The 14,099-nt window shown below is 43.1% G+C and overlaps 1 protein-coding gene across 4 annotated transcripts in view; it reads left to right on the top strand.

Moving 5' to 3' along the window:
* Nucleotides 1-14,099, top strand: part of ENPP3 (ectonucleotide pyrophosphatase/phosphodiesterase 3) — a 212,514-nt gene that overhangs the window by 41,102 nt on the left and 157,313 nt on the right. For all 4 annotated transcript variants that reach the window (XM_033938316.1, XM_033938317.1, XM_033938315.1 and 1 more), the window contains one exon: nucleotides 7,471-7,593. In XM_033938316.1, the coding sequence (XP_033794207.1) occupies nucleotides 7,471-7,593 (123 nt within the window). The remainder of the gene's footprint in view (nucleotides 1-7,470; nucleotides 7,594-14,099) is intronic.

Raw genomic sequence — 14,099 nt, 5'->3', positions numbered from 1 at the left:
ATGAGAATAGTGGACGAGTCGATCTCAGGTGGAGAGAGTCTGAGGTAAAGGTTGAGAAATTCTAACAGTGCTGTGTAGTATACTGCTGTTATATAGATTGAAGCTGTGACTGTGTCTTCTGCTGCCTCTACTGTTTGGGTTGCCTCTGATTTGAAGAGCGAATGGATGTAGAAGACTGGTTATACCTCCGTATGGCATAGTAAGTGGAATGTCTGGAGGCAGTAGAATATTTTCTTGGTATTTAAGACTGGGTTGATTTGGAGGAAGACAAGGTGGCCGTGCAATCAGTATGTCTTTTGATCTTTGAGTTGCCTCTTCTCTATGGTCTTCAAACAGATTGTCTCCTATACAGGGTATGTTGGAGAGTCAATTTGTATGTTGGTGTCTATGTCTGAAATTTGCAGCCATGCTTGTCTACGCATGACAATAGACTGCCAAGGTACAAGAGGCTATGAGGGGTGTTCAATAATTTATCTATCTGAGTATAAACGAAAGTAACAAGCATGTTGAAACAAGTCTGTGCATGTTGTGACATGTCTCAAGGTTATTCATGCACAGTTGCGGCTCAGTATGAGTCTAAAAAACAGGATATCAGAAAAAGATAAAATGAAAATAAAGATTAAAAACAAACAAACAGGATGTCAGGAGAGTCTTCGTGTGAATCAAGTAAAAAACTGCTAGATTTAGAGCACTGTTCAGTGATAGAATTTCCCTCTGCTACTGCTGCCTATACAGGGACAGGAAGCAGTAGCAGAGGGAAAGTTTCTGGGCCACCAAAGGCAGTGTGCTTACCTTACTTATGCTGCCGGCAGCCTAAAGAGTAAAAGAGCAGCTGGAGTGATGAATCCCATGGTGGTTGGATGATGGAACCACAGATTGCAGCACGGGCCACCCAAAAGGTCTCCGTGGGCCACCATTGACTTGTAGGCCTTGCAATGAAAACCACTGCAGTTGGAGTGGTCTGGGGGTAATGGGAGAGGTCAGGAAGGAGCCAGGAAATATGCATGTATTGGCAATTTTCACTGCCAATGCCCACATAGCTAAATGACTAGATAGGACAGCATTTTGTATAGTCATAACTTTGATTGACTAGCTATGAAGGTGCTGATACTGAATATCAGCTGGTACCCCCATATCTTCTAGGTCACTGATCTGATGATCTCGCCCTGATTTCTCACTTAGATCCCACAACCTCCCCTCTTTGGTTATGAGCCTCTACCACAGACCTACCCATCTGATCATCACCTATTCTAGAAACCCCCTTTCTATTCCAGACCCTTCCCACCCAAAACCCCTAATACCTCCCACCCATCTTGACCCCTCCAAAGCACCCTAGGACTTACCTGCAGGCCATCTCTAGTAGTCTAGCAGTATGTTGCAAGAGTAGTCCATTTCAATTTCTAGCCTGTCTAGCTACTGCCTGGAGTCAGTGGGCACCATTTTGCACCCACAGTCAGATAGGCAAGGAGTGGAAGGGGACTACTCCTGTATCCTCCTACTATACCACTACAGTTGGCTCCCAGGTGAGACCAGCGGTGCTGGTGGGAGCCAGGAGCAGTTAGAATAGAAAAGAGGGCCTTTGAGTGGGGGTTTGGATATGAAAAAAGAGGAGGGGTTAAGGCTTGGACAGTTTCCCTTATGTGGGTCCTGGCTGATATTCAGCCAGGAACTGCATAAGAGCTGGCAGCCAGCACATGTCCAGCTTGCCTGGATACTCAATGTTGGTAAATGGATATGGCCTGGCATTAAAGTGTTTAGTTTAATTTAGCAAATGATAAACAGCAATTAAAATAAGTTAACAGCCACCGACTAAATATTGACCAGATAAATGTTTATTATTCCAGAGGTTTTCACAAAACCCAGTATCTTTTGCTAGTTTTGTGTTTGGGGGAGGGGGCACTAACTACTGAAGGATTAAAGGGTAAGCCCCCCTAAACAATCCAGTAAAACACTAGTGCTCTTCTGTACTCTAGATGTCCTGGATAATACATGTAAATCCAGACATCAATCTTTTTTGGATGTAGATGTACATCCTCTTTTGAAATGGGGAGTAGATGTTTATTTTTAGACCCATTCTAGTCCCACCCAAAACACATCTTATTAGGATATGCATGTTTTAGAATTTTTGCAGCTCTAAAATAAAAATATTAACACAATCTTCTACCTTGGCTATATTCTACTGTGGATGATCTAGGTTCTTCTCAGGGCTCTAAAAGGCATTACAAAGAGGTACTGTAAAGTTCTCAGCCCAACCATGAAGAGAATCACGTGGATATGGTTCCATCAATGATCTGAAAAAATGTCAAAACATAGAATTTCATAACATAGAATCCTGGTCAACTGCCTAGGATGCCATAAACTAAAGGTGCCAAATCATATCCAGATTGAAGGCCAACCTCTGATCCTCAGAGGTGACATCCCACTCCTGCTCTTTTAAAAATCAGACCTTGCCCTTTCTGCAGGGGCATTCTTCAGTCAGTGGCATCACTGCTTGTGAGGCCAGTGGGAAAATAATATTAGCCAATTGGTCAGATGGCTCTCTAGAGCCTTAGGAGATCCCCAAGAATATCATGCACTCCACTCATCTGCTTCTGTTCAGCAGTTCTAGGTATGGCATCAAGTACAGGAAATTGCCTTTTTTTACATAACAAAGGCAATTTTTTTTTTTTTTAAACCCCCCAATAAAAACCCTAACCTATCCATTTAACTAAACACTTTTCTCGAGGCCTTCTGCTTAGCAATCAATAGCAGAGCCAGATTAAAAGATAGGCCCAGGAGGCACGTGCCTAGGGCCCGGAATTGTCATGAAGGCCCTAGGACCGGCTTTAGGGGGGAGCAAACAGGGCAGCTGCCCTGGGCCCAACAGATCCAGGGGGCCCTGTGGGCCTAACTTCTTGATTGAATTCCTACATTGTCCTTTTCAGAGGGGCCTCAACATGGCAGCTGTTCTCACAAGCTGCCGGCGGCTGCCACAAAGTTTTCCCTCTGCCGCGATCTGCCCTGTTGGAAATGGAAATTTGTGGCAGAGGGAAAAATTCAGGGCAGCTGCTGGCAGTTTGTGAGACCAGTTGTTGTGGTGGAGCCCCTCTGAAAAGGACAATTTTGGCTGCAGGGGAGAAGCGATCTCTTGCCTCGCCTCCTCCCCCTGTACTGTCAGAACGCCTCATCTTTCCCCCCAAGAAATTCAGCAGTTTTCCTTCCTCCCTTCTCGGCTAAATTGGCAGGCAGGCAGGGCTGGCATTAGGGGGGAGCAAGGAGAGCAGCTGCCCCAGGCCCTTGCCTTCTCTTATGAGCCGTGATGGTCATCTGCTTTCGCCCTGTTTCCCCGATGCGGCAGGCCCACAAGCCTTCTTCCTCACCCCTCCTCCCCGACATCAATTCTGAAGTTCCGGGCCAACCAAGCAGCGATTGGCTGGCCTGGAACTTCCTCTCCGATGTTAAAATTGACGTCGGACAGGAAGGCTTGTGGGCTTGTTGTATCAGGAAAGCAGGGGGAAATCGAGGGCGGTCGCTTGGCGAAATCAGCAGCAGTGGCAGAGAGAGAAGAAGAAAGAAAGGGGAAGGGCAGGAAAAAAGAAAGCCTGAAGGAAAGAAAGGGGCAGGGAGAGAGAAAGAAAAAGTTGGACTCATGGAGGGACAGAGAGAGATGTTGGTTGGGATGAGGACTGGAGGAGAGGAAGGAAGAAAGGATGCACAGTCAGAAGGAAGTGCAACCAGAGACTCATGAAATCACCAGACAACAAAGATAGGAAAAGTGATTTTATTTTCAATAGTTATCAAAATGTGTCAGTTTCTTCAAATGTACATCTGCTATATTTATATTTTGCAGAGTATTAGGGGGCTATGTGTCATTGTTTCTGTGGTGTTTCACTGTTTGCAGTTTGGCTTCTTGGCGGTTCAGTTTAACCTTTATCTACATATTTATATTTTTAGTTTGTGATTACTTTTTCCATACCGGGTGAGGGAGTATCTGTGTTCTGTTTGTATGAAAGACATGGTTTTCCATTAGCGTTGACTAGCCTTGTTTGGCAAAATGCATCGGGCATGGTTCTAGGAAGCACCTTTAATAAACCTGATTTGCATCTTCTTATTTTCTGCCGATCTTTTTTTTGTTTCACATTGGATTCTTTGGTGGACTGCTTGCCTTGTTGTTTCGTTACAAATTAACATACATGGAGTGGAATGTACTAGAGGAGTTACAGATTTGGTTTTTTATACATACATATGGGTTACAGTTGGTTTACGTAGAGTGAGGCAGTTGAGAGGCTTTACAATATATTTGAACACTTTTATATATGTATGGAAAGGGTTAAGAGTTAAAGTACCAGGTAAGTAGGTGGGAAGGAAGGGGAATTTGTTCAGAGATGTTTGGGGTGACATAGAAGAAAAACTGCAGTGGTATGCTAATCTTTGTTTGTTTTGAATTAAAAAAAATAAAAATACAAGTGGAAATAAAGAAGTAAATAAGAAAACAGATAAATAGGGGTGGGGCAGGGGCGGGGCAAGGCCAGGGGGCCCCCAGTGTACTTGTGTACCTAGGGACCCTTGAAGAATTAATCCTGCCCTGACCAATAGTTTGTCTGTTATTTCACAGTCCCCCCTCTTTTATTAAGCCAATTTAGCGTGTGCTAAATATTAGTGTGCGCTAAATGCTAATGCATCCAAAGAATATAATGGACGCATTAGCGTTCCGCGTGCGCTACGTTGGCTAGCGTCTTAATAAAAGAACCCCAGTATGCATATTAATGGCCAGGGCGAAAATGTCAGAGGAGAGACAGTAAAAAACAAAAGGAATTGACCCCAAAATATCCTTTTTCCATTGCAAATGCAAGCAGTGTCTCACTTCCGGTTCACCACACAATTGTTTCCCACGTACTCACCTTTATAGGACCCCCAGGAACCCCTGAAGAAGACTTTTTGTCGAAACGCGGACCGTGTTGGGTCCTGTATCCCTAGCGGACTAGGTCCTTTAAGGCTCTTATGTGGATGATTTACTTTTATGTGGATGGAATTATTTTATGTGGATGATTTCAGTGTACCTTTGGAACTTTGACACTTTCAAATAAAGTCCATTTGGGAACATCGTCACTCCACAGAGTTTTTTTTAGAGGAGAGACAGCAAGCATAAGGATTTGGTTTTGGAATCTACACATGCATTGTCCTGGTAATTAAGATTGTTCATCTCAAAATTTATTGCTTACCAGACATGACCATGGTAAACAGGCAGCCCGCAGGGTATGCTGTAGTGAGTTCTTATCTCTTGCTGAAAGAACCACAAGCAGAACAGAACAACAAAAAATTGTTCCCTTCCTCTCATGAGCCAAATAACTCATTAACAGTGGGATATAATATATAACCACCTCTTGATAAATATTGCTTCAGCCATTATTACTCCATTGAAAAAGTTGACCTTTGGCCACATTGTTTTCCTTGTAGCAGTGAGACCAGAAGTGTGGGGCACAGTAAGCATGCACTTCTAGTTCTGTGATCACTTCTTACATAATAGTCAAAGGGACAGGCCTGCCACCAATCTCTCTAAGTAACTAAGGAGTATGTGAAAGAGAGGAGAGCGCGATGGAAAGGAACCAGGAGAGATGGAGAAGAGTTTAAAGTTTATTATAAAATTTGATTAATCGCCTATTCCAAATTCTAAGCGATGTACAAATCGATAAAAATTACAAAGTTAGGGGAAACAAATACAACTAACACAGGGACTAAATCTACTAAACATAATAAAAACCAACTTATACAAACATAATAAACCGCAAGGAAAGAAATGCAATTTGATTGATAAGAGAAAAACAATTAAGGTTAAAAACAATAGGAAAGGGAAGGAAAAGAACTCTCAAAAACTATAAAGATAAAAGAAAGAACGCCATAAGCAATTCATTTAGTCATTGAATGCATCTTTAAAAAGAAAGCTCTTAAGTTGGGAAGGGGTAAAACGTGGACCTCACGGACCTGACGGACCTCGCGGATTTAAACCCGTACAGCCTTAAAAATCTGAGGTCCGTGTCGGTCTGTGTCCGTGGCGCTTGTAGGTTCTGTCGCTGACGGACCTTGATGAGATTTTAGCACTGACGGATCCGTCTCAGCATAGGGAGGGAAAAGTGTTAGGATCCGTCAGCGCTAAAATCTCTTTGAGGTCTGTCAGAGCCAGAGACTAGTGCTGGAGTTTGGAGACTTCTTTTCCATAACGCACGTCCAAAACCTATGTCCCCGCTCTCTTGGTTTCTGCTTTGCCGCTCCAGCACTAGTCTCTGGCTCTGACAGACCTCGTAGAGATTTTAGCGCTGACGGATCCTAACACTTTTCCCTCCCTATGCTGAGACGGATCCGTCAGTGCTAAAATCTCATCAAGGTCTGTCAGCGACAGAAACTACAAGCACCACGGACACGGACTGACACGGACCTCAGATTTTTAAGGCCGTACGGGTATAGATCCGTGAGGTCCGCGTTTTACCCCTTCCCCTTAAGTTTGCTCTTAAATTTCTCCAAATTCTTTTCCTCTCTTAAATAAATTGGAAGCAAATTCCATGTTTGAGGAGCTGTGATGGAAAAGATAGATTGCCGCCGTGTGTTAATAATTTTGAGAGAAGGAATGACCAATAAATGTTGGTCATTCAACCTCAATAATCTGGATGAAGTATAAGAGTCTAAATGAAGAAGAGTCTAAATGAAGAGAAGGAGAGCAGAGCAGAGAGACAAAAGTATCCAATAGCAGAGAAAATTAAGGGAACCCTGATGAGGGAGGAAGAGATGAAACTTAATGGAATTGAATTTAAAAGAGGGTGGATGCAGGGCAGGGGGCAGTTAAGAACCTGATGGGGAGACATAGACAAGTGGCAGGGGTACATGGAGAGGAATTGCTGTAGGGAGATGGGAGATAGTGCCACAAGCCGTAGAGAATAATTTGATTGTACTGAATGGGAACAATTGAAGAAATCAAAGCTGTTGGGTGCAGCAGTGGTGATGGCTCCCTGTATTACATACGGTAACACAGGAGAGTCAAATCCACAATCACAACACGCAGACGGAAAGGAGTGGAAAAGTCCAAGACTGGTGAACTCAATTTGTTTCACAAACACTCTTTATTTCTTCAATACAACACACACTGACTCGACATGTACATGTTTCGGCCCGAATGGCCTGCCTCAGCAGCCTCACAAGTCTGTAAGAGACAAATGATTCGCATCCGATGACCACTTCAACCTCACACTAATGGTTCAGAAAGGAAACATTGAATCACGCTGTGAAAAACGCCACCATTTGCAAACTGCAGTCTCTCTTGGACTTTTCCACTGCTTCGCATCTCCCTATGTTACATTACATTACATTAGTGATTTTTATTCCGCCGTTACCTTGCGGTTCAAGGTGGATTACAGAAGAGGATTTCTGGACATGTCCAGAGGTGTTACAGAGCAGAGCTTTCTATCACATCCAATGGGGGTTTTTTTTTTCTTTACACAGTGAGCTGTAGAAATCGGTGTAATGAACCACTGAGTGAAAATCAGAAGAACTGCCGGTGTGACCAGAACTGTGCACCATTTGAAAATTGCTGCTGGGATTTTGAGGATGTTTGTCAGAAACCAAGTAAGTGCTAGTTTTTGCTCTTTACTTTCCAGCATTTCAGACACCACAGAACAAACTAAGGTGACACATCTGTGCAGGAATACTTCTCAAGATGAGAGCACTGCATCAATGACTCTGTAATAAGGCTTCTTAGAGGAAACTTGAAAACAATCTAGGAACGTTAAGACTTTTGAAATTAAACTAAAACACAAGAATGTTACACAGATCTGAGTTGTTGTTGTTTTTTTAATTACATTATAAGCAATAAACCTCTACTCATTTGGGAATCCATCTATCTCTGCCCCTGTTCCTCCTTCCCCTCAACTTTCCCTTGTAACTGACATTGTGATGGTTTTATGATTCACTTATATATTCTTAGTATTATCATCTTTTGCTCATATTATACTGACTTGAGGAAGGAAGTTTTAACTTCTGAAAGTTGGTCAAATAAATAGTGCCATGAACTCAAGAAAGGAGAACCCAATAATATCAATATGCAAAAACTCTTCAATTATGCTAGAAAAAATAATTTACATTGCATCAGGCTATCTGTTTAGCTTGTTAGAGGAGTCTTTTTATGCCAATGAGGTTCCTTTACTCCGTTTTTATATCTCATATATATATATATATATATATATAAGTAAATTATTATATATATATATATATATATATATATATATATGAGATATAATTAAAGCCCTCTTTTACTAAGCCATGATAGATGTTTCTACCGTGGCCCCGGGTGCTAAATGCTCCGATGCTCATAGAAATTTTCTGAGCGTTGGAGCAGCATCGAAGCATATAGTGCTCTGGGCCATGGTAGAAACCTCTATCAAAGCTTAGTAAAAAAGGGGTGGGGGAGGGGGTAAATTAAAGGTGCACAACAAACTCCCATGAAGTAAACGCATTGAACACAGCTACTACAGCTTAAAAAAAGAGGGAGGAAAAAGCCTCATAACCTCACCTCCACCCTACAGAGTCTGGGTGGTATGTTAAAAACGGAGTAAAGGAACCTCATTGGCATAAAAAGACTCCTCTAACAAGCTAAACAGATAGCCTGATGCAATGCATAAATCTACAGTGAGAAGGAAAAATACTTATCTTGACACAATGTCTGTATATATATATAAATCATATATATAAGAATACAGAAGCAAATTATTTTTTTCTAGCAAAGTTGAAGAGGTTTTTACTCATATAAATAGATATCAAAGTACTACTTAAAGTGTCAGTGTGAAATCTATTTTTTAAAGACAAGTAGGCACCTACTTGTCCATGCGTGCCACTTACAATAGTACTGTATCAAGACATTTATACCAGCCCAAGACCTAGATAACTAATGCATGTATTGAATACAATGCTTATGTCTCAGCCACAATGTGTGCCTGGTCATGCCCACCATGAAAAGATGCACCATCACTTCAAAGGTTAGAATGGAGGAGGGGCCAAATGGTTATTACAGTGCCCTAAGATTCTAGGGATCTGGATTCAATCCCCACTGCATCTCCTTGCGACTGTGAGCCAATCACTTAACCCCACATACAAAATATGTACCTGTATATAACATGTAAACTACTTTGATTGTAACTAGAGAATGACACGGGGATATATTTGTCCCCGTTCCTGCAGGAACTCAATTTCCCAGTCCTGTCCCCATGAGTTTTGTCCCTGGCCCCAGGGCTGGATTAATCAATAGGCCCAGTAGGCACTTGCTTAGGGCCTGAAACTGTGAGGGGGGCCCACTGAAGGAGGATGACTCACCTTGCCATTTTTTTTAAACAGCAAAGGCCCCCCTCCCAGCATCAATGGGCCCCCCTGCATCAACGGCAATGCCCCCCCTGCATCAATGGCAATGGCCCCGTCCCCACATCAACAGCAATGGGCCTCCTCCCCCCCATCGACGGCAATGCGGCTGTCTCTGTTACAGGAAGGTTCTGCGATGACTGCATCTGCTGGTCCATCCCCCCTCTGACATCACTTACTTGCTCCGGAAGAAGTGACGTCTGAGGAGGATGGACCAGCAGACGCAGTCATTGTGGAACCTTCCTGTAAGAGATCTGGCCGCACTGCCGTTGATGCGGGGGGGGAGGCTCATTGCCGTTGATGGGGGGGCATTGTCATTGATGCGGGGGGGGGGCATTGCTATTGATGTGGGAAGGGGTCCATTGCCATTGATGTGTGGGGGGGGGGCGGTAACCTGTTGCCATCAACTGTTCTAATAGAGCTCAGAGGGCTGAGCTGGCAGCTGCAATGTTTGTAGGGAGAGAGAGAGAAAGGAGCATGGAAGGGTGATGGAGGGAGAGAAAGGGGGCAGGGTGGTGACAAGGATGTATGGAAGGGTGGTGGAGGGAAAGAAATGGAGCAGGATAGTATGGATGGGTTGTGAGAAAGATGGTATGGAAGGGTGGTGGAGGGAGAGAAAGGGGGTAGGGTGGTATGGAAGGGTTGTGAGAAGGATGGTATGGAAGGGTGGTGGAAGGAGAGAAAGGGGGCAGGTTGGTATGGAATGATTGTGAGAAGGATGATGTGAGAAGGATGATATGGAAGGGTGGTGGAGGAAGAGAAAGGGGGCAGAGTGGTATGAAAGGGTGGTGCAGGAAGAGAAAGGGGGCAGAGTGGTATGGAAGGGTAGTAGAGGAAGAGAAAGGGGGCAGGGTAGTATAGAAGGGTTGTGAGAAGGATGGTATGGAAGGGTGGTGGAGGGAGAGAAAGGGGGCAGATGCTGATAGAATTGGTGTGCTAGGAAAGGGAAGAGAAACATAAGGGGGAAGAATACTGGATGGAATTGGGTTGGAGGGAAAGAAAGGGGGCAAATGCTGTTGGAATTGGTATGTAGGGAAAGAGGAGAAAGACATAAGGGGGAAGGATACTGGATGCAACTGGGTTGGAGGGAAAGAAAGGGGGCAGATGCTGATAGAAATGGTGTGCTAGGAAAGGGAAGAGAAACATAAGGGGGAAGGATACTGGATGGAATTGGGTTGAGGGGAAGGAAAGGGGGCAGATGCTGTTGGAATTGGTATGTAGGGAAAGAAGAGAGAGACATAAGGGGGAAAGATACTGGATGCAATTGGGTTGGAGGGAAAGAAAGGGGGCAGATGCTGATGGAAGTGGGGGGGAAGGGAGACGAGAGAGTGAAATGCCAGACCATGGGGGTGTGGGAGAAGGAAGGGAAGGAGAGGAGAGAGATGCCAGACCATTGGAGGAGGGAAAGGAAGAAGATGGATGTCACACCAATGGGGGGGGGAGAGAGAGATGGAAGGGAGAGACAGATAATTTCTGGAAGAGGCATGAAGAGAGCAGATACCGTATGGAAGAGCAGACAGTGGATGGAAGGAAGAGAATGATGAGAAGATGAGGAAAGCAGAAACTAGACAACAAAGGTAGAAAAAATTTCTATTTGTTTTATTTATTTAGTTTTGCTTTAGGATAAGGTATTATTGTAGCTGTATTGATAATCATTTATTAAAAGAAAATGGAAATAAGATGATACTGTTTATTGAACTAATTTTAATACATTTTTTACTAATTCAGAGACCATAATTCCTTTCCTCAGGTCAGGACAGGGATACTGTAACAGCAGTATAGTTAAATGATCTGAAGAAAGAGGTTTTAACCTCTGAAAGCTAAGTGAGAAATGTATTAGTCCAATAAAATGATGGGCACTAAATTTTCTTCCCGCCATGCCTCGTGCCTCCTACCCATATGCAAAATATAAATTGGTAGGCTTCCCAAAGCCCTGCCTGCTGAAGATCTCTTCATCTAGGAAGGAAGGGGGGATTTGTTCAGAGATGTTTGGAGGTTGCATAGAAGAAAAACTGTACACTGGCACTGGTATGGTAATCTTTGTTGTTTGTTTTGAATTTTAAAATAAAAGAAATAAAGTGGAAATAAAGAAGTAAATAATAAAATGGGTAAATACATGGGGCGGAGCAGGGGTGGGGCATGGTGGGGTGGGGGAGGGGCAGGGCAGGGTGGGGTGGGTCCCAGTGTACTTGTGTGCCTAGGGGCTCTAGACAAATTAATCCTGCTCTGCCTGCCCCTGCCCCATTCCTGTAAGCTCTGCCTTAACTGTATAATAGAGAATGACACGGTGGTCTCCACGAGATCAGGGACAAAGCCATTCACTGCCCCGTGGAGCGGTGAATGGTTAGCATGCGCGGTAAACGAGCATTCGATCCGGCAGCTCTCTCTCTCCAGCCCGCCATGCATCTCCCTCCCTCCTTTTCCCTTACCTTTTCTTGTTGAAACTGGCGATTTCTATAAGGCTATGAGCTGTACTACAGCCGGAGCCTTGAAGTTGCGTCGCGTTGCCTGCTAGAAAAATCTCCTCTGATGCAACTTCCTGTTTCCGGTTGCATCAGAGGAGACTTTTCCGGTTGCATCAGACGCGACTTCAAGGCTTCGCCACAAGAGAAGGTAAGAGGGAGGGAGGGAGAGAAATGCATGACTGGCCGGCGGGAGGGAGCTGCTGGACTGCGTGAAGGATGCTGGGGGGGTGGGGGGATGCAGAGGAGAAGACGCTGAAGACAGGGACGGGGCGGTGAAAGGGACAGCGGGGATGGTGACGGGGCGGTGAAGGGGACGGTGGGGACGGGGCGGTGAAGAGGATGGTGGTCCGGGGACGGGGCGGTGACGGGGACAGAATTTTTCCCCGTGTCATTCTCTACCGTATAAGCCTTGGACACTTATGATTTTAAAGTGTTTGAGGCTTGTGCGGATGAGGACGGAGCTTGCAGGAATGGGGCAGGGATAGGAAAAGAACTCACTAGGACGGGATGGGAAAATGAGTTCCTGCGGGGACGGGGAAAAATTTGTTCCTGTGTCATTCTCAAATTGTAACCACAGAAAGGTGGTTGGTCAAGTCCCATCATCTTTCCCTTTGTACTGTTGCAGCAGTTGGTATTTTACAAGAGGTCATTTATGTGCATATGTGGTAATATCTGTGCAACAGTGACTGAATACCACCAAAGTGGGCTGGTACTTTATTGCTCCTACCACACAGTTTCGGGGTGCCTAAGTGGAAGTGTGGTTCCTTATTTGTGTACTCAAAAGATATGAAAAAAGTGATTAAAATGCCTATAGTTCTTTGAGTCTGTACGGTTGTCAGGATCTATTGTTTATTTATTTAAAATATTTATATTCTGCTACATCCACAGTTCTGAGCGGATTACAATTTATATAAACTGTCTCGGTTTAAGTCACATTACGAACTTCCCTCTCTATCCCAAATAGGCTCACATTCTCTAAATTAAAGTGCCTAGGTAAATAGAGCACAATAAACAGAGCCTGCTGAGGATTAGGCCCAAAAAAAGTTTAGATACTTAAATGTGTGCTTTAAAAAAAAAGTAATAATTAATGTTATTCACTGGGCTGTTGGTGTTTTGTATTGATAATTTTGTTACCCAGTTGAAAATTAGCCAGTAATCTACTGAGTATCTTATAGTGTTAGGATTTTAAAGGCAGTGATGCCTGATTTAAACTTAATCCTTGGGATTATGGGTAGCCAATGTAGTTTCATATCATATGGCTGTAGGTGTTCTGATTTCCATAGTCTTTATACGAGTCTTACTGCTGCATTTTGAACTAGTTTAAGATCCGATAGTAACGTTTCAGAACAGAAAACTGGTGTCTAGTAGTCTAGTTGAGATAAGATTAGGGATTGCACTAAAATTCAGAAAGCCTCCATTTCAAAGTATTTTCTTTTTTTTTTTTTTTTAATTTGGATTTAATACATTTACAATATCATAAAGATATCAAGGAAAAAAAGGTTTCCATACAAGTTTTCAGTACAACAAATAATACAAAAAACAATCCTTTACAAGCCCACTAAAAGGGGAAACATATTGCTTATTATCAACTAAAGTTTTAAGGAAAATCAAGGAAATGGGTTGAGTTCTAATGAACCCAAATTATTCCCAACTAAATTAGGACATTGGACATTCCTACCCTAATTTCTCATCAATAAATGAAAAAGAAAAGAAAACTCACTTCTGTTCACGAGCTACCAGGAATTGTTGCAATTGAATGGGATCCCAAAAGACAAATTCAGTATCTTGTATCTTAACCAAACATTTACAAGGAAACTTCAAATAAAATGATGCCTCAAGTGCCAATACTCTAGTTCTCAATTTCAAAAATTCTTTTCTTCTAAACTGGGTAGCTCTTGAGACATCAGGAAACATACTAACCAAATCCCCACAGAACTTGGTCAGTCTATTTTTAAAGTAAAGTTTCATTAACAGCATTTTATCTGTCTCACTAGAACATGTTAGAATCATTGTGGACCGAGTCTGGATAACATCTTGAGAGTCTTCTAAAAACTCAGTCAAATTAACATCATCTGTTACCAGATGGTCCACATCCTGTACAGTTTCCTTTTTTCTTCTGGGGAATATGATAACAATTATTTATTGGAAAAGTATCCGCATTGGGTAATCCCAGTATTTCCTTAAAATATTTTCTTAATAATATTTCTGGTAATAACAAATGAGTCACTGGGAAATTAACCAAGCGGAGATTCTTTCCCC

The sequence above is a fragment of the Geotrypetes seraphini genome, chromosome 3 (assembly GCF_902459505.1).
Source record: "Geotrypetes seraphini chromosome 3, aGeoSer1.1, whole genome shotgun sequence".
NCBI classification, from domain to species: domain Eukaryota; kingdom Metazoa; phylum Chordata; class Amphibia; order Gymnophiona; family Dermophiidae; genus Geotrypetes; species Geotrypetes seraphini.
Note: the sequence above shows the minus strand (reverse complement) of the source record. Positions and strands in the feature narration are given on the sequence as shown.